Below are 21,095 nucleotides of genomic sequence, written 5' to 3' on the forward strand. Positions count from 1 at the left end.
GACCTGATGTCCTTCCATCACATAGACACAACAAATGCTAGGAGGGGCCCACCCATCCCTAGCTTGAAGTAGTGTATGGTATTTTCTTTCTTTCTCCATTGTATACTGGTCAAGATCAATTCAAGAGCAACTGGAAAATGTAGAACATAGCCATATTCCATGATAAAAAAGGCAGAACAGTTTCTATGGATTGGAACAAACTTTGCTTCAGTTGTGATTAAGCCTTTTGTGTGGATGCCAAACAGAAGGAGAGTCTCTTCCCTTCAGTCAACATGTCCTTAATGTATTTTCTTTGATCAGAACCAAACTAGGTGATGGGGATATTTAGAAAGCTTATAAAGACATAGTTTTACTCTTGTCTGTCTGCTCACAAAGGATGTGGTAGAATCATGCCAACGAAGAGCAGGTGCCACTGAGGTAAAGTTGTAGACTGAGTGTGATTTATCAATACATTTCTGTGGGATGGCTGTACATTATATTTGGATGTTACTATGTCAAGGAGATAAAGAAGGTGTTTGGATTGAGGAATTTATCTTTGCAGTTAGAGTTGTCAATTTTTTAGTTTTTTCTATATTTAAACATGTTTATACTTTCTAACATTCAGGTGTAAGGACTGTAATTTTTTTTTTAATTTTTTTGACAGGCAGAGTGGACAGTGAGAGAGAGACAGAGAGAGAAAGGTCTTCCTTTTGCCGTTGGTTCACCCTCCAATGGCCGCCGCTGCAGCCGGCGCACCGCGCTGATCCGATGGCAGGAGCCAGGATCCAGGTGCTTTTCCTGGTCTCCCATGGGGTGCAGGGCCCAAGCACCTGGGCCATCCTCCACTGCACTCCCTGGCCATAGCAGAGAGCTGGCCTGGAAGAGGGGCAACCGGGACAGAATCCGGCGCCCCAACTGGGACTAGAACCCGGTGTGCCGGCGCCGCAAGGCGGAGGATTAGCCTATTGAGCCACGGCGCCGGCTAAGGACTGTAATTTTAAAACCATAAGAAAGGAGCATGTTAGCAATGCAAATGCTACATTTTCCACAACCAACTAACCATGTTGTTGGCTTTACATGGAATTGATCGTGAAGATTGATCTGGCCAAATGTGCAGTCATGGCCAAAATGTGGAGAAGCCCATCTGTGCTGCAGACTTCCTTAGCCACTGTTTTGCAAATGCTCATTACATTTTTATTAGTGGTTGTATTTAGGAAGTTGACATTCTTTTGGCTAGCTCATCACCATTGTAACAAATCTATATGCTATTCTCACTGAAATATATTTAGACCTTGCCCTACTGGGAAGTTTTTCAAGTAATTAATGTGCAGCTTGTGGACCAGCTTGACCTTGGCTTCTTGGAAATAATTCACTCTTAGTAGCATCGAACGCCAGAAGAGCATTTGAAACTGCTCTGAATATTCGCCTGCAGTTTTCATTTAATATCTCTGCGTTCACTTTTCTCTGCCATTCCTCTTTGGTTTCTTCGAAGAAACTAGAAGTATTATCTTAGTAAATAAAATTTTTTATGGAGAAAATTAGTTGAAGTATTGGCTTTGGCTTTTCTCTAAAATTAATAAATTTTATTTTAAGTTCCAGTTAACTCACTCATTTAGTGGTCATCTGATAGAGATGCTCTGCATTCGTGGTTTCTAGTTTCTACCAGAGCATCACACAACTTTGTGACTTCTGATGGAGAGCTAACTTCTGAGGAAGATAAAAGCCTTGAAAATATACTTAACCTGAAGTATATTATCTAAGAGGTGGTACATGTGGCTGTGTAACAACCTGCTGTTTGGCCAAAGCGTAATCTATTTACCTACCCATTCTCCCTTTTTATTTAAGTGAATAATGATTTTAATCACAATTAAACACACACCCATTCCCGTATGCAAAAAACCACAGGGCAAACCATGAGTCCTACAGTGAAAGTATTGTTTAAAAAGTGTCCTGATAGAGTTTTATGTCTTGGGAGAGCTAGCATGGAGTTGAGTCCTAGCTACCACAGTGCTTATGATAAAATCATGTGACCTTTCTGGTTACAGTTTATTTGTGAACGATGTGAAATATTTTCGGAGTGGATGAGCCCTGTGGTACAACAGGTTAGATCACTGCTTGGGATGCCTGTATTCCATATTGAAGTGCAGGTTCTATTCTCAGCTACTCCACTTTCAATCTAGGATCCTGCTAATGCATTCTGGGAAACAGCAGATAATAACTAATATGTGGGCCAGGCTTTAGCCTCACAAAGCGCTGACTGTTTGGGACTTTTGGGGAGTGAACCAGAGGATGGAATATGTCTCTTTCTGTGTCTGTTTCTCTGTCTTTCAAGTAGATGAACATAACAGATATTAAAAATATTCACAGAAAAATAAAGGTATCTAGTATAAATCATAATAACTTTTTGATGAACTTCCTTAGAAAAGATCAGAGAAATAACTATTAGAGAAGCATATCTGCTGTTAATTCCTGACATACAATAAATGCATTATATTTAGTAAATGTTTATTACTTTAATGAATTTATCTTCTTATTCTTACAGTAGTTTCCTGACAAATGCATATGCATTCACTAAGCAGTTGGTAGAATTTGATAAAATCAAATAACTGTATACAATTTTCAATGGCACTGGAGCCAATTAATCCTATAGAAATAATTTAAGAAACGTAATAAATAGCACATAATTTAAGGGCTCTATGACCTTTTCATTTCACTTACTCCATTAATCTTATGTATAATAAAGGGTTATTGTATATAATGAGTGTACATGCTTATATGTTATAGCAGTGTTGTTATGAGAGTAAATGGAAATGTGAAATATTACTTTATAAGCGGTAAACACTATGTTTTATTACTATTAAGTTTTGATACATAAAGTGATCAACTCATTTAATGATCTTCAGTTTCAGGTTATATTTATTTTCTTCGACTATTTCTTAAGATCAGAAAGTAAAGTTCTCCTAATAAATTGACCTAATGTCTTTCAATTACACATATAATATATGTTTTTACAATAATATTTGACATGATGAAATTTTTTTAAAAATATTTATTTATTTATTTGAAGTCAGAGTTACACAGAGAGAGAAGGAGAGGCAGAAAGAGAGAGAGAGAAAGAGAGAGAGAGAGTGTTCCATCATCTGGATTACTACCCAATGGACCACAATGGCTGGAGCTGATCTGAAGCCAGGAGCCAGGAGCTTCTTCCAGGTCTCCCATGTGGGTGCAGAAGCCCAAGGACTTGGGCCATTTTCTGTTGCTTTCCCAGGCCATAACAGAGAGCTGGATTGGAAGTGGAGCAACTGGGACTCGAACTGGCTTCCATATGGGATGCTGGCACTGCAGGTGGCGGCTTAACCTCCTATGCCACAGCACCAGCCCCCATGGTGAAATATTGAAGCTCTTTATAGAGGACTGACTTATGAGTGGAATAAAGGAAGAAAATTGACAAAGATTTAAATGAAGTATTTCCAAAAGCAATTCTTTAGCAAGAGAGGCCAATTTCAAGAAAGATCTAGCTTATTGTTCATAGACATTTCAAAATAAATTTAGTTCCTATGATACAGTTTTAAAGAAGAGAGAGGAAAAAATCTAAAAATCTCTGAAATTCTGCCAAAAGTACAACTTGGCATTTTATCCCACCTTCTGGATGCAGTTTATTGACAGCAGTGATTGTATGCCAGGTGCATGGTGGGATTAGAAGAACAAAACCAGAGAATTCAGTGTTTTGATCTTGAAGAATAGCTTGTTCCTTTAAAAACAATCATTTCAGTACCTAATTTCCCAAACCTGTATTGTATGATTTGTGGAATCAGTCCCTTTTTTGTTGTTGGAATTTTACATTCTATTCACACAATATTTTAGAAGGATATACATTGCTATAATAAATAATGGTTGATGGACCCACCCCACATTCCTAAAATTGTTACTTTAATATTGAATTTATGCAGGTAGATTAAAATGGCCAACTCTCCTCTCAGATATTTCAAATAAAATATACAAGTAAAAGAAAAGAAGAAGATGATTGATTGGTTTCTTTTTTTTAGCAAAAGGAGTGGATTTGATTTTATTTGTTAGCTTTTTCTTTTTTTAATGGAAAGCTTTTATTTAATAAATATAAATTTCAAAAGTACAACTTTTGGATTATAGCTCTTATTCTCCCCATAACCACCCTCCCACCCATAAACCATCCCATCTCCTACTCCCCCTTCCATTCTATTCTTAATTAAGATTCATTTTTAATTATCTTTATATACAGAAGATCAACTCTATATTGAGTAAAGGTTTCAACACTTTGCACCTACACACACAAAGCATAAAGTACTGTTTGAAGACTATTTTTACCATTAATTCTCATAGTACAACACATTAAGGACAGAGGTCCTACATGGGGAGCAAGTGCACGGTGACTCCTGTTATTGATTTGACAATTGACACTCTTATTTATGACCTCAGTAATCACCCGAGGCTCTTGTCATGAGCTGCCAAGTCCATGGAAGCCTCTTGAGATCTCAGACTCCGACCTTATTCAGACCAGGCCATAGTCAAAGTGGAAGTTCTCTCCTCCCTTTAGAGAAAGGTACCTCCTCCTTTGATGGCCCCTTCTTTTCACCGAGATCTCATTCACAGAGATCTTTCAGTTGGGTCATTTTTGCCACAGTGTCTTGGCTTTCCATGCCTGAGAAACTCTCATGGGCTTTTTAGCCAGATCTGAATGCCTTAAGGGCTGATTCTGAGGCCAGAGTGCTGTTTAGGACATGTGCCATTCTGTGAGTCTGCTGTGTATCCTGCTTCCCATGTTGGATCGTTCTCTCCTTTTTAATTCTATCAATTATTATTAGCAGACACTGGTCTTATTTATGTGATCCCTTTGACACTTAATCCTATCTTTATGATTTGTTATGAACTTACACTGATCACTTTAACTAGTAAGGTGGCATTGGTACCTGCCAACTTAAAACGATTCGGAGTCCCATGGCAAATTTTCAGTTTTAACCTTAGGGCTAAGTCTGAGGGAACATGTGCCAAACTGTACATCTCCTCCCTCTCTTAAAACATGGTCACTCTCTCTGCTTTGTTTACAAGACATTTGATTGTAATGGCTTCCAAAATAAATGTTTTCTTCCACTGCAAGGCACGGTTTTTCTGTTCACTAATGGAGATATTATATACTATCGAATGCAAAATTTTCTTCAATAGAGAAATTTCAAACTTTCTTTGCCTCCCTTATTATAACAGTCTGAGCTTTGTGACTCCTTGTTCTCCTAGTGCCCATATTTGATTCCTTTTACTCACAGGAGAAGGAAGCATTTTTCAAGGCATTTTCTAAAAACATAATCAGCCTATGCACAGTGACAGAAGGGTCCCCATGTGCACGCATCCATCCATCTGCCCATCATCCATCTTCTTCCTCATCTAGTGCTTTAGCTGATAATTAACTACTATTGATTTGGTCTCAAATTGAGTTTCTGACAATCTGCCATTGGATGATATCTTTTCTTTCTTAATATATTTGCTTCTATCTTTCGAGCCTTGACCTTGACCTCATTGTTGTACTTTGGGTTTCTGATTGTTTAATGTTATTACTGTAGCATAAATATTCTCTTAGTCACTTTATTTCTTTACTTAAAATTGACTAAAAAATGACTGATGATAAACTCTAAATTATATGTTCTATTAAAATATTGTATAGTGTTATTTATTGATAGTTTAAATGATCTCAGATATAGATATTGGGAAAGGATATAGGAGATGACTTAATAAAAAGTTAATGGAAAAGTAAAATTAAAAGGCAATATGCATTTTCCATGAGCTTTTTGAAGTACCCAAGTAGGTTTCATATCAATACTATAAACAACTTATATTGTTTCTTCCCTGCCTAAAGGCCAGGCCAGTATTTTTAAGAAGCAAATGTGATTGAAATGCCTATCCTTGGATGGCATTCCTATAAATGGGTTTCTTTACAGAACCACATTTAATAATATTGTTGTCTTAGTCTCCAGCTAACTTTTGGGCCTTTAAGATTTAATAGCAAATATTGTATTTTGTTTCCTCAGTGGAAATATTTAAAAATTTTAGTAGGGGCAGTTATTCATTATTCAGATAATTAACTGATTAAATTCTATTTGTTATCATCATGTGAATCAAAAATGATGAGACATTTTTTCCAATAGTATAGACTTAACAAGACTTAAGTTTAGACTTGAGAAAAATATATCTTTTTTTATCATTCAAAAGATATGTCTATATTAATGCTAAACTTGAGTATGGAAGCACAATTTGTTTGTCTTGATTTACTGGAGGAACAATAATAGGTGATGATATAAGATTACCTACTTCAGGTAGGAGTGCGTGTGATCCATCCAACTATATTTGTAATGATTAAGAAAAAATGTGGCCGGCGCCGTGGCTCAATAGGCTAATCCTCCACCTTGTGGCGCCAGCACACCAGGTTCTAGTCCCAGTCGGGGCACCGGATTCTGTCCCAGTTGCTCCTCTTCCAGGCCAGCTCTCCTCTGTGGCCAGGGAGTGCAGTGGAGGATGGCCCAAGTGCTTGGGCCCTGCACCCACATGGGAGACCAGGAGAAGCACCTGGCTCCTGGCTTCAGATCAGTGTGGTGCGCCGGCCGTGGCGGCCATTGGAAGGTGAACCAATGGCAAAAGGAAGACCTTTCTCTCTGTCTCTCTCTCTCACTGTTCACTCTGCCTGTCCAAAAAAAAAATTAAAAAAAAAATAAAAAAGAAATGTGTGTTTTTTCAAGTAACATCTGTTAAAAAAAAAAAAGAACGTACAATTTGAAAACACAATGCAGATCCAATCTCTTTTTGTTTCCTGACCACTGTTAGAATGCATCAAATAACCAGAACATAGAACTGCCATTCATATTAAAAATCTAAATATTCTTTGGATAACTGTAATTAGTATACTTTTTTGTTTCACCTGACTCTTCAAACATCGAAGTGATAGGACCTGCAAATACCCTTTGGTTAGAAGATAAATAATAATTTAATGGAAGAAGTCCATTGCAATTGCTGGTGGAATTGCTTGTAATTTTAAAGAATTTCAAAGTAATTCTAGAAAAAAATTTGCATTTAAGGCACTGGTATAATAAAATATATTTGTGTACGAGTGCAGAAACAAGGTATTCTGTAAAGAGGCTTGTATTCACAAAGGAAAACCCCCCACGCAGAGCCCTCTATTGCTCTAGAGAGAACCAACAGCTGGAGAACTTTTCCAGTGATATAAAGAGATTTAAAAAAATATTCCTGTGTTGATTCAGATAAAGCAAGGCTGCTTTTCAATTGGTAATAGATTTTAAAAATTAAAACAATTTCAGCATGTAGGTCATTAACCTTGGATGTGTTCTCTGTGTTAGTTATTAACCATCTGTTCTCAAATATAAAGTTTTTTTTATTGTTTTTTAGATCATACTCATTATCACATTACTGAGCTGATTTCACCATTTTTAAAGACAACAAAACTGTAAAAGTAACACCTTCCTCATGGTTGTTAATGAAGAATCCTTAATGAAATCCTGGCCTCAGGAATAGACAAGAGAACCAGATAACATTTATTCCACTTGTTTTTATGCAGTTCTAAGTGATTTCTGGCTATGTATATGAAATACATAGTTAAAAGCAAAAGAGCAGAACTCAGTATTTGGATATATCTACTTTGAGAACTATGTTTCTGAGATAAGTGTTAGAACATGTTTTCCTTTTATGTCTTTGTTCAGAAATAAAGTATAAAGGATTTTAAAAATATCTAAGGTTGGCCGGCGCCGCGGCTCAATAGGCTAATCCTCTGCCTTGAGGCGCCTGCACAGCAGGTTCTAGTCCTGGTTAGGGCGCTGGATTCTGTCCCAGTTGCCCCTCTTCCAGTCCAGCTCTCTGCTGTGGCCCGGGAAGGCAGTAGAGGATGGCCCAAGTGCTTGGGCCCTGCACCCCATGGGAGACCAGGAGAAGCACCTGGCTCCTGCCTTCGGATCAGTGCCGTGCACCGGCCGCAGCACGCTGGCCGCAGCGGCCATTGGAGGGTGAACCAATGGAAAAGGAAGACCTTTCTCTCTGTCTCTCTCTCTCTCACTGTCCACTCTGCCTGTCAAAAAAAAAAAAAAAAAAAAAAAAAAAAAAAAAAAAACCACAACAAAAAAAACCTAAGGTCAACCTACAGTCTAAAGAAAAAGTAAGTTGATACTATTAGGTAAAATTCTGCACTATTGTCTTATAGAGCCACTTAAGTGAGTGTATAAAAAGACCTCTTACTGAAGATTAAGTGTGAGCTACAGTAAGGATTCTGCCCAACCTTGGACAATAATTTTCTTTTTCCTATGACTGTTGTTGGGTGGCACTGAGACAGTTCCCTCTCTAGGGGCATAATTTGTGTTGCAATGCACAAGTCAGGTACAGGATTATTCTCCCCATGTGTGAAAGAGTTATATCCCATGTGAAGTTGATGGGTCCAGAAAGGGTTTGACTTTGAGAGTAGCGTTCAAAGTAGGAAGCTGGGGTGGCTATTGGGCGCAACAGTTAAGACACTGCTTGGGACACTTGCATCTCATATCCAAATGCCTGGATTAGAGTCTGGGCTCAGTTTCTGTTTCTAGTTTCCTGCTGATGTGTACCCTTAGAAGCGACAGCTTAAGTACTTGGATCTCTGCCACCCACATAGGACACCTGGATTGTGTTCTTGGCTCCTACCAAGCTGATTGTTAGAGACATTTGAGAAATCAATCGGTGGATGGAAGATATCTGTGTGTCTGATTATATGTCCTATTTCTGACTTTCAAGTAAAATGAATATAAATAAATTTAAAAAAATGGAAAAATTAGGAAGCCACTTCAGTTGTATCTTTTACATCGTATATTTGAACTAAATTTTAATTTTTTCCAACAACAAATTGTTTATACAAAACTTTTTAAAAAGTAAAACCAGTTTATTAATCAGTCAACTGATGTGTAGGTAATTGTATTTTATGCAAGAGCATATATGAGGCCGGCGCCACGGCTCAATAGGCTAATCCTCCGCCTTGCGGCGCCAGCACACCGGGTTCTAGTCCCGGTCAGGGCACCGGATTCTATCCCGGTTGCCCCTCTTCCAGGCCAGCTCTCTGCTATGGTCCGGGAGTGCAGTGGAGGATGGCCCAAGTGCTTGGGCCCTGCACCCCATGGGAGACCAGGAAAAGCACCTGGCTCCTGCCATCAGATCAGCGTGGTGTGCTGGCCGCAGCGTCCATTGGAGGGTGAACCAACGGCAAAAGGAAGACCTTTCTCTCTCTCTCTCTCTCTCTCTCATTGTCCACTCTGCCTGTCAAAAAAAAAAAAAAAAAAAGCATATATGAGGCCAGTATAGAGGATCTCTATATAAAGAGGTATAATTACATCCATTAATCACTTATTGTACTTCTAGTCAATGGCCCTCAAGGCTTCATAATCTAATTGATAAAGGGGGGTTAATTTATTAATGAATTACAATGTGAAGCCGTAATAATACAGTTAATAATTTAATAATGTAAAATAATTCATTAAAAGTAATACATTAAGAAATAAAATATATACTATAGAAGTGTTAAAGACAATAATTTTAGAAAAGAACACATAATTTTAGTAAAGGGATGATTGGGAATAAACCATACCATATTGATGTAGTTTAGTGAGGTCCTTGAAAATCTTGAATGAGAGAACTGACATGATGAAATTGAATCTTTCAAATAATTAGTGTGATGGTAATGTGCAGAATACTTTTAAGAGAAAAGAGGTTAGGTGTAAGAATGACACTTCGAAGTCCATAATAGATTGATCTTAAACTCACAAGAGTTTTGAGTGAATTTTTTTAAGATACTCTAACTGGCAGTCAAATATTTAAAGGTTGGTTTTTGTAAGTTAATACACTCTTCCAGCAATAGTCCATGTGTAATAATTTTTTGAAAATAATACTTTCTGGCCGGCACCGTGGCTCACTTGGCTGATCCTCTGCCTGCGGCACCGGCACCCTGGGTTCTGGTCCTGGTTGGGGTGCCGGGTACTAGTCCTGGTTGCTCCTCTTCCAGTCCAGCTCTCTGCTGTGGCCCTGGAGGGCAGTGGAGGATGGCCCAAGCGCTTGGGTCCCTGTGCCCGCATGGGGGACCTGGAGGAAGTACCTGGCTCCTGGTTTTGGATCGGTGTAGCACCGGCCGTGGTGGCCATTGGGGGAGTGAACCAACGGAAGGAAGACCTTTCTGTCTCTCTCTCACTGTCTGTAACTCTGTCTCTGTCTCTCTCTCACTGTCTAACTCTGCCTGGCAAAAGAAATAAAAATACTTTCCTCAATTTATGAAATGGATTTAGAAAGGCATTTGAAGAATAATTTGCATATTACTAATCAATGGGCTTCTATACGCTTAGGTAATTTTCTTAAAGCCCCTATTATAAATAATATGTGAAACACTTGTTATTGGTTCTGAGATATTGACCAACAATTATATGATGTTGAAATGCTACCTGAAAACTCTTTAGAATATTGGACACCTTTGCCTTTTGTTATTTTGATGTGTGGGTTTGGTCTAGGGATACACATCTCAAAACAGGGCAGCAAAAGGAACCAGTGTCCAAGCTGTATGGCTTAGGTCTGAAACCCTGATAATATCAGAGGTTTACATTGAGATTTTGCCAACAGATTGCGAAGAGCATCAATGGAGTTCTATCTTCCTCAGGGGTCCAGTAAAACAACACACACACACACACACACACACAAACCAATAGGCATCTGTGGAGGTTCCTGGTAGTGCAGAAAACCAGGCTTCTTTGATGGCCATCAGGGAGTGGGTTTCAGTTTCCTTAGGTACATGGCATAAACCCAGCCTAAACAAGTGCAGTATTTTGACATTTCAGAGAAGGATTCAAAGTAGGAGCCCAGGTGACAAATTGAGACACCTGGGGTAGAGGAAGCAGGTCTCTGAAATTTAGGCTTGAAAATACTCATCTCAGGACAGGGCCTTACATGCCACGAAGGGGGTTATAAGTGTGTTGAGGAACACCACTGATAAAGAGACAATTCTGTGAACCAGGTTGCTACTGCTAGTCTGTAAACAGATCAACACCAAGGGTGACATAAGTGTAGAGGTAAAAGTGTCCATGGTCAGTTCTCAAGCACTGCTGTGATGAACCTTACAGAAAGATAATTTGGTGTCTGTTATGTCCCAGGTCTGACTACCAAAGAGACGTGAATTAGGACTTATTATCGATAGGGAAGTAGAGGTAGGACTGCCATTACAGTACTATCTTAGGCATTGCAAGTTGCTTAAGCACTGACAGCCTCAAGTTAGGCTGATTCTGGAATATAAGAGGGAGCAGAACTCATGGACAATCAGTCGGTCCAGCAGTTACAACAGTTTCAAAGAAATGCTGTAGGAGAGGTTGTTGCTTTTTCTTATGACTAATTTCACAGTAATTTGGGACCTAAACTATTAAATTATTGAGTGTGTTTTTCTTTTAGTCTTTTTGTCTCTGTTTTAAAAATATGCATAATTTAGAGGATTCAACATAGTTTACAAGGAGAGTTAATGAACTTGGACTTCTTAACAACTTGACATATTTTGGTCACCCAGTTTCTCTGTGATTACATGATAGAAAGTCATAAAATGTCCATACCCACGGAACCACCACTGAATCTTATGCAACCCACACATTCATAGAACATTGATGTGAGTCACGCACAATGGACTTACTGCAGGAACTGGAGGTACAAGGAAGAATGGAGGCCATGGGCGTGATAGATACAGTAATGGAAGTAACTCTAAAGTGATAGAACTTGGAAAGTTAAGAATTGAACTCTAAAGGAGAAGATTGTAGAAAACTTCACAGAAGTGTTGTGAGAAAAACAGCGACACAGAACTACTTCTTTCTGGGCTTTTATTATCTGGTGTCTTTCTGCCGCCTTCTTTCCCCTTCTCTTGGGCAGCTCTTCCCTCCATTGGAAGACTTGTGCTGGCATTGTGAAAAATCTTCCTGCAGAAAGTCTTCCTTCCAGTCTGGATCTATCTTTCCTTTTTGCTCCATGGCACTTGAGCACAGTTCTGTCATTACACTACCCAAATTGTTATAATAGTTTGCTTGCCTGAGCAATCGCTGTTTCATGTACTTATATAGCCTTTCACTGTGCTGAGAACAAAGCAAAGAATACCCAGAGGTGAAGTAGGAAGCTGGTTATGCCATGTCATGAGTGACCTTTTGTGTATCCTACTTTGAACCCTATGGCCAGTGGACAATGTGGACATGGTGAGGAGTTTTCAAGGGAGTAGAGAAACCATATGTGGGTTTAGAAAGAAAACTCTGACATATACAGAATCAAGAGATCAGAGATAGGAATCCCAATTAAGAAATTTAAGCACACGCGTAAGTGAGAGATCACTGAAGGTCTGACCCAGATTGTAAATGTGAGAATTAAAGGGAGGAAAATAGGTAACAATTTGGGTGTGAGGAGGGTGCGGGAGGGAGGTGTGGAAGAATGACTAAGTGTGGACCTGTTTTTAAGAAGTAAATGAAAGTTTGAGTATTTTTTTTTTTTTAAGATTTATTCTATTTATTTGAAAGAGTTACAGAGGGAGGTAGAGACAGAGAGGTCTTCCATCTGCTGGTTCACTCCCCAGATGGCCGCAATGGCCAGAGCTGTGCCAATCTGAAGCCAGGAGCCAGGAGCTTCTTCCAGGTCTCCAACATGGATTAGGGGCCCAAGGACTTGGGCCATCTTCTACTGCTTCCCCAGGCCACAGCAGAGGAGCTGGATAGGAAGCGTAGCAGCCAGTACTCCAACTGGTGCCCATAAGGGATGCCAGCACTTCAGGCCAGGGTTTTAACCCACTGCACCACAATGCTGGCCCCAGTTTGAGTATTTAAACTAATCAGACATTATACTTTTGAACAAAGCAAAACTCTTGAAATTTATCATTTCAGCGGTGGATGGAAAACTGAACAAGTAGAAATCCTTACTTCACAACTTTTCTCTGTGTCTGATCTGACAGAGAAGTCCAGCCCCATTACCTCCAAATTCCATTGTAATTCTAGACAAGCAAAACAAGTGAATTCTACCCATTTTAGGAATCCTGTATGAAAAGCTCATTGCCTTGTTTCTGATAATGTGTTTATGTATTACTAGAATGGTGTTTATATTTTAATAAATTTTAATAAAACTGCTTATCTTTATAAATATTTTGAGTAAAGAAATTGTTTTCCTAAACTGAAACATTTACAATTGGGTAAAAATATTTTCCTCCCCAAAATAGAAATGTTACTGTAAATATTTTTGGAATTAACTGGTTAAATATTTCCTAAAATAGTTCAAACACTTAAAAATGATATGATTATAAAAACTTTGGGGTAGACATCTGATATAGTGGTTAAGATGTCACTTGGAGATCCCAATTCCAGCTTCCTGCTAAAGAGCACACTGGCAGTAATAGCTCGAGTAGTTGGGTCCCGGCCATCCTCCTGGGATATCCATATTGAGTTCCCAGCTCCTGGTTTCAGCCTGGCCCAACACTACCTGTTGCTGTTGTGGGCATTTGCGGAGTGAACCAGTGGATGGAAGACCTCTCTCTCTCTCTCTCTCTCTTTCTCTTTCTCTCTCCCTCGCTCCTTCTGCTTCTCAAACAAAATAAGTGAGTGATTTTTGAAACACTTAAACTTTATCTACTAGGTATTACTAACAATGCTCTAATTTATATCATTTCATATTTTTATACTAGTATTTTTCTTTTTTTAAAAGATTTATTTATTTATTTGAAAGAGTTACACAGAGAGAGGAGAGGCAGAGAGAGAGAGAGAGAGAGAGAGAGAGAGGGGTCTTCCAGCCGCTGGTTCACTCCCCAATTGGACGCAATGGCTGGAGCTACACTGATCCGAAGCCAGGAGCTTCTTCCGGGTCTCCCATGTGGGTGCAGGGGCCCAAGGACTTAGGCCATCTTCTCTGCTTTCCCAGGCCATAGTGGAGATCTGGATGAAGTGAGCAGCCACGTCTCAAACCGGCGCCCATATGGGATGCCAGCGCTTCAGGCCAGGGCGTTACCCCACTGCACCACAGCGCCGGCCCCTATACTTGTATTTTTCCAAGCTTTGATAAAGCATAGTTCTGTGCATCCCTAACCATTGCATTAGAACCTAAATTTATTTTTCAGTGAACTCTATTAGCTTAAGGCTACTTCTAATATAGTTGTAAGACTATGCATGGATTTCATCCTAGAGTAAAAGGTTTTATTATATTTTATGTGTAATCCTACAAATATAAAATTTATTTTCAAGACTGTAAAGGAAGTTGTAAGGAGACTGAATTATTACCCATGTCTTAAACCTCTCCTTGGTGGGCCCGTGAATATTCAGTGAGGAGACCATGAATAAGAAATGTTAAAGTGGGCTCCTACAATTAGAAGGTCAACAGGACATGGGATTCTGTGTGATCTGTGCTAAATTGTCAAATTTTCCTGGAATATTTAAAGACAAGAAAACTTATCTAGAACTAGATATTCATGCTTCTGTGTCTTAAAAAATAAAAGTATGAATGACCAGAGTGCTAGTGCCTTGTCCATTGCAAAGCAGCCTAGGGATTTCTTTGCAGGAAATTGATCACCTGAGAAAGGGAGGAAGAAAGTGATATTGCTTGAGTCCCTTTTCAGAGTCTTTTCCTTTCCCCAGCTTAAGCCTTCTAGGTGTGAAGTCTGAGAACGGAACCGATCTTGTTTTTTCCTCTCTCCTTTACAACCTATTAGAAGTTACATTGGGCACTACTGCTTTTTTCCTGACTTTGGTTGCAATAATGTAAGAATATAAGAATGTGTATGTTTTGATGACTTGAGTTCCTTCATTTTCTTTCATTCCACAAACATTTTGAGCTGGCACTCAGTGGTAGGTGCCATAAAGCTTAGAGATGTATTTTTGTAAGTCTTTTTCCTAAAGGTCACAGCTTCACTGAAAGTCCACAAATGAGAGCTATGAGAGTGTTTATTTCATCACTGAATATTTACTGACCAGTTTAGTTCCTCAGGGACTGTAGTATCACCAGAGATTCAAAGATGAGCCAGGGAAATCTCATGGTTAAAGACATTTCTATGACAAGTTCTGTAAAAGAAATAGGTTCAGGGATCTTGGGAGCACAGAAGCAGGATGAGTTTAAATAGGAGTGGTCTTTGCCTTAGCTTGGGTACAACTCCCTGAAAGCAGAGTCTGAAATACTGTGTACAGCAGCAATAGTTCATGTGGCTACCAATCCAGGAAAAGGGGAGGGGACTGGCAGGTGAGGAGAAAGATCCAAGGTACATTATTGAGTGTACCCACTCAGGAGTTGTGCCAACAGTCTCCCCAAATCATCTGCCTGAAGGTCAAAAGGAGGAAATACGTGTCCATCAACACTGGTCTCCCATTGATTGAGAGCTACCACCAGAATCTTAACTCCTTTCAGTCCTGCAGAGGTCTCCTCTTTCTTTGGGCACTGCAGATGCCCTTAGGCAGGAAGCAAAAAGGCAAGCTGTTGACCCCAAATGAATGGAGGCCATAGGAAACTGTGCATCCAGCTCTGGCTGGAAAGGAGAGGAAGCTCTGATGCTTCTTCTAGTTGGATATGCTGTTCTTCCTGTACATGGAAGGACAAAAACATGCTGGATAAGAGGTTCACTTGTTCAACAACATGGGGAAAACACACATATTAAACTTTGGAAAAGAAAGATATGTTCCCTTTCCTACCTCTGAGAGGCAGTTAGCAAGAGGATGCATGTGAAAGATTGGCAGAAGTTTAGGTAAGAAAATTAGGTGGGCACTTTTGTGCCTCAGAGTTAACCTTATCCCACAGGTGATGAGAACTCCTGAAGAATCACTGTTTTAGAGCAACAACGTTGAACTCTAAGAGACAGCAAAACCGAAGACTGGAAGACATTTTGATGACTAATGATGCAGATTTATGAATAATGTCATCCTGAACCAAAGCATGAAGCTACCTATGATATATAATCCAGAGGATTTAACACATTGAATATGAAAGTAATGGGAAGGAAAAAATCCATTGTTGTTTATTCTTCTACTTATTTCTTTCTTCCAAGTGTGGATAAGCTCTGTGAACACTTTTACTCAAAGATTCTGTGCAGTCATACTTTTCTCCTTGATGAAACAGATAAATATTTACACAGATGTGAACACAGTGGTCCTTCTTATATGTACCCAGTGGAGGCATGAAATCATGGTCAGTTTCAAATTCTGTCTACGCAATGTTTTTTTCCTATACAACATACCTATGATAGAGATTAATTTACATATAATAGGAGATTACAGCAACAATTGATTACATCACTTAGAATAATTATAACAGTATACTGTAATGAAAATTTGCACTTGGAGGCCATTATTAAGTAAAATAAGGGTCTCCTGAACACAAGTACCATGATACAGGGACAGATGATGTCAACACAGTGACCAGCGGGAAAGGCAGCACCAAGATAGTGGACATCTTGGGCATGACCACATGGGATTTCATCATGCCACTCAGAATGGTGTGCAAGTTAAAAATGTATGGATTGTTTTTTTCTGGAATTTTCCATTTTATGTTTGCAGACCATATTTATTGTAAGGAATTGAAATCATAGAAAGTGAAACTGTGAGGGAGGAGTAGAGGTGGATGGATTACTGTTTTAGAAAAAATTGTAATGAAATAAAACTAATTCTGGATTGGGGAAAAAACCTGTTTCAATTATTTTCTGGCAATGTTGTATGTGATTTTTGTACATGACATTTACATCTAAAACATGTTTCATTACTTGAAAAATGTTTGCCTTTCTAATTAATGCTACCATTAATTTAGACTTTACTGTTTACCTTTTCCAACTTTAGAAATCTACGGTTAATCCAAATAGTCCTCTGACAATTTTTTAAAAATGTTTTTGGATATAAAATCTACGAGGCATGTGTGAGTTATCACAAAGATGAAAATGCTGTCAAATATAAGAAAAAATCTGCATTTATACCATTGTAAATGCAGTCCTGGCCTTGGAGAATCAAACTTCCCTAAATGAAAGCAGAATAGGAGTCCTTTCTAAAGTGTTGTTGAAACAGCAGTCAGCTCTCAAATACAAAGGTCGGTTTAATAAAAGTCTGACCACTTCAATCTAAAGTTGGCCTTTTCTGTGATAGATGAAAGCACAAAAACTGGGAAAGATCATCTGCAGTTTGAAATATCTTGAAAATATTTTGAAGCAAAGCCATTTTATCTTAGTAAGAGGTAATTGCTGGTTGTTTTCTCTGTAAGCAGATGACAGTAATACTTTTTTCTCATTAGTTTTAACACCTTATTGATTACTAATATGAGAACATCTGGCATCATAAATGGAGACACTACTGACAGAGGGAATCTATCAATGGGATGGATAGGCAATGGGAAGATTGCTGTGGACAGGCAGTTTGGGGATTGGATGTTAATTTTGAGTCAAAAAGTAAGTAATTAGCAGAACCCAATTCCTGTATATGTATTTATTATAGCACAATGGAAAAAAAGGAAAATAAGCAGACTTCTGTTTCCAAAGGTGAGTCTTAGTTCAAACCCTGGGACTCATATTTTCGGGGGTAAATAAATCCCTGATCACTTATGGACTATCAGTCACATGAAGATATAATATATAAATATACTATATGCTAATTAAAAACAAACAGAATTGGTTAAAGAATTCAAACAGTAGGTCATCCAATGATTGTACTTATAACAAGTGAAAATGTGGAGTCTATGGAAGAAAAATGATGAAATAATTTTTGTATTTGCATTATAGTGGACCTATTCTATGATTGTGTGGGAGATCTGCAATTAACAAAAGATTGTCAGCTGCAAATCACCCACCAATGAGTAAGAACAGTAATAAGCCACTATCACATTATAATATAAGCATAAGTGCCACCCTAGATCAGTGTTATTAAAAGATTAGTATTGTTTCTGCTTCTGGTACATTTTAATAATTAATATTCTATCAATCTTTATTTCTAACTAAATCCCAGGGTGAAATGGAAGACATAATTAAAAAATTATTATTTAAAGACAGGTTTTATTTTTCTTTTAAGAATAATGCATTAGTGTGGTAAGTAAAATAATGCTCCTCCACTTACTCATCCCTCAAAGGTATCCAGGTCCCAACCCCTGGAATCTGAAAATGTAGTGTGTTATGGAAAAAGGAATTCAGGTTGCAGACAGAAAGAAGGCTGCTATTCAGCTGATCTTGAGATGAGCAGTTTACCCAGGATTATCAAGGTGGGGTCAGTGCAATCATAAGGCATATACTAAGGAATACGAGCATATGCTAAGGAATGTGGGCAGCCTCAGGAAATTGGAGCAGTAAAGGGAGTGGATCTTCCTTGAGCCTCTGTAAACAAACTCAGACGTGCCAACACCTTGATGTTGGTCCAGTGAGAACTGTGTAGGACATTTAACTCCCAGAACTGTAAAGTAATTTCTATTGTTTTAAGCCACTACATTTTTCATAATATGTTACAGCAGCAATAAGAAACTAAAATATTGGCCTTTTAAATCATAAAAGAAGTTTAAGCGAACATAGTACAAAATAATTTAGGGAAGATAAGAAGAACTTTGTTGTTAGACTTATTTATTTTAATTCATTTACTTTCTAAATATACTTCTTCCAATTATATGAATACCCTTTATCATCTCATGAAAAGTTGGAATCAACACACTTCCTGTTTTAAAATTATATTACACAGCCAGAGTAATTGAAATACCATGCCATAAAAACAGACCCGAAGCCCATAGGAACAGAAGATGGAACTCAGAAATATGTGTAAATCCAAACGTATGTGGCTGGCTAATTTTTGACAAGGGAACCAAGGCTCACTGAAAGAAAGGCTACATGATTCAGTAAATGATGCTGGAAAAACTGGCTGTCCACATGCAAAGGAAGGAAGTTGAATTCTCTTATTACACCATACACAGAAATCAACTCCAAATGAACAAAACACCTAAATGCAAGACCTAAAATCACAAAGCTCCTTGAAGAAAACAAGGGGGAAAAGTTTCTTGATACTGGTCTGGGCCTTGGCAGAGCCATTTTTGGATATCAGACCAAAAGTTCAGGCTATAAATGCAAAAATAATTGGGACTGCATCAAGCTAAAAAGCTTCTGCACAGCGAAGGAAACAGTCAACAAAATGAAAAAGCAACCTACTGATTGAGAAAAATTATTTGGAAACTGTATTTGATATCAAATATTTATAAAGACCTCATAAAATTCTATAGCAAGAAATAAACAACCCAATTTAAAAATGAGTAATGGACCTGAATAGGCATTTCTCCTAAGGTATCATAAAAATGGCCAGCAAATATATGAGGAGGGGGCCAGTGCTGTGGTATAGTGGATAAAGCTGCCACCTGCAAGGCCGGTATCCCATATGGGCACTGGTTCAAGTCCCAGCTGCTCCATTTATAATCCAGTTCTCTGTTATGGCCCGGGAAAGCAGTGGAAGATGGCTCAAGTCCTTGGGCCCCTGCACTCATGTGGGAGACCTGGAAGAAGCTCCTGGCTGCTGGCTTTGGAGCAACACAGCTCTCACCGTTGAGGCCAAGGGGGAGTGAACCAGTGGATGGAAGATCTATCTTTCTTTCTTTCTTTCTTTCTTTCTTTCTTTCTTTCTTTCTTTCTTTCTTTCTTTCTTTCTTTCTTTCTTTCTTTCTTCTTTCTTCTTTCTTCTTTCTTCTTTCTTCTTTCTTCTTTCTTTCTTCTTTCTTTCTGTCTCTTTCTGTCTCTTTCTGTCTCTTTCTGTCTCTTTCTTTCTTTCTTCTTCTTTCTCTTTCTCTTTTTCTTTCTCTCTCTTTCTCTCTCTTTCTCTCTCTTTCTTTCTCTCTCTCTCTCTCTCTTTCTCCTTCTCTCTCTCTGTAACTTTAATATATATCTGAGAAGGTGTTCAATATAACTAATAATCAGGAAAATGTAAACTTAGTGACTATTAGGTCTCACCTCATTCCCATGAAAATAGCTAGCTATTATCAATAAATCAAAATAAGAAGTGTTGATGAGGATGGGGAGAAAGGGAATCATTGCCCACTGTTGGTGGGAACATAAGTTTGTGCTATCTTTATGAAAAACAGTATGGGGATTTCTAAAGAAATTAAAAACAAAACTATGACATGACCCAGCCATCCCTTCTCCAGATATATAACCAAAGGAAATAAAATGACCATGTTGGAAAGATAGCTGCACTTCTGTTGCAGCATTGTTCACAGTCATAGTCGATATAAGATAACTTATGGGATTATTGTGGAAGAATGGATGAGGAAACCATAGTCTCCAGGAGATCCTAGCTTTTACCACAACGTGTATGGATCTAGAGAACATTATGTTTAGTAAAGTATGGAGACAGAAAAAAGTGCTGTTTAATCTCACTTCTGTGTGGAATCTTAAAAAAAATATCCAACAGGGTCAAATCTACAGAGGTAGAGTATAATAGCAGCAGAGATGATGTGGGGAGGAGGAAATGTGGAGATGCAAATCAAGTGATACAAACTAAACAGGTAAGTAGGAGAAACAAGTCTAAACAAGTCTAAACATGTGCAACATGAGGACTGGAGTTATCAAGACTATATCATATTTTTGCTCAATGATTAAATTGTAGCTACTCTTGCCACAAGGGAGAGGAAAAATATAGCTATGTGAGATGATGGATATGTTAATTCATTTCACTGTAATAATGCTTACTACGTTTGTATCTCATAACATGTTGCATGTCTTAATTATACACAATAAAATTTATTGAAACATTATATATGTTTGATGACCTGCAGAAACATGTTACATTATAATAATTTTTAACTTTAAATTAATGCTGTAGAGGAAAAGAAAGAACATACTGCACAAAGTCTGAGAGATCTTTGTTTTATACACTACTACCCATTTTCGTTGATTCAGAAATTGATTATGTTATAATCATAAGACATATTTCAAGGGAAATATATTTCATTCAATAAAAAAGTCTTAGTATGACTGTTAAAGGCAAAAAGATGCTACATCTTTTACCAGGCCATACTTATTATATTTAAAATTTTGTGGGGCCTGCGCTGTGGCGCAGTGTGTTAACGCCCTGGCCTGAAACGCCGGCATCCCATATGGGTGC

The 21,095-nt window shown here is 38.3% G+C and overlaps 1 protein-coding gene across 8 annotated transcripts in view; it reads left to right on the top strand.

The window, feature by feature from the left end:
• The window catches only part of SNCA (synuclein alpha), a 126,485-nt gene that overhangs the window by 58,536 nt on the left and 46,854 nt on the right, over nt 1-21,095 (top strand). For 3 of the 8 annotated variants that reach the window (XM_070047868.1, XM_070047869.1, XM_051820174.2), the window contains exon 5: nt 15,793-16,682. The exons of the other annotated variants lie outside the window; for them this stretch is intronic. In XM_070047868.1, coding sequence (XP_069903969.1) covers nt 15,793-15,825 — 33 coding nt within the window. In that variant the 3' untranslated portion in view covers nt 15,826-16,682. Of the gene's footprint in view, nt 1-15,792; nt 16,683-21,095 lie in introns of those variants that run through there. 8 annotated transcript variants of the gene reach the window in all.

Source organism: Oryctolagus cuniculus, chromosome 8 (assembly GCF_964237555.1).
Source record: "Oryctolagus cuniculus chromosome 8, mOryCun1.1, whole genome shotgun sequence".
Lineage (NCBI taxonomy): Eukaryota > Metazoa > Chordata > Mammalia > Lagomorpha > Leporidae > Oryctolagus > Oryctolagus cuniculus.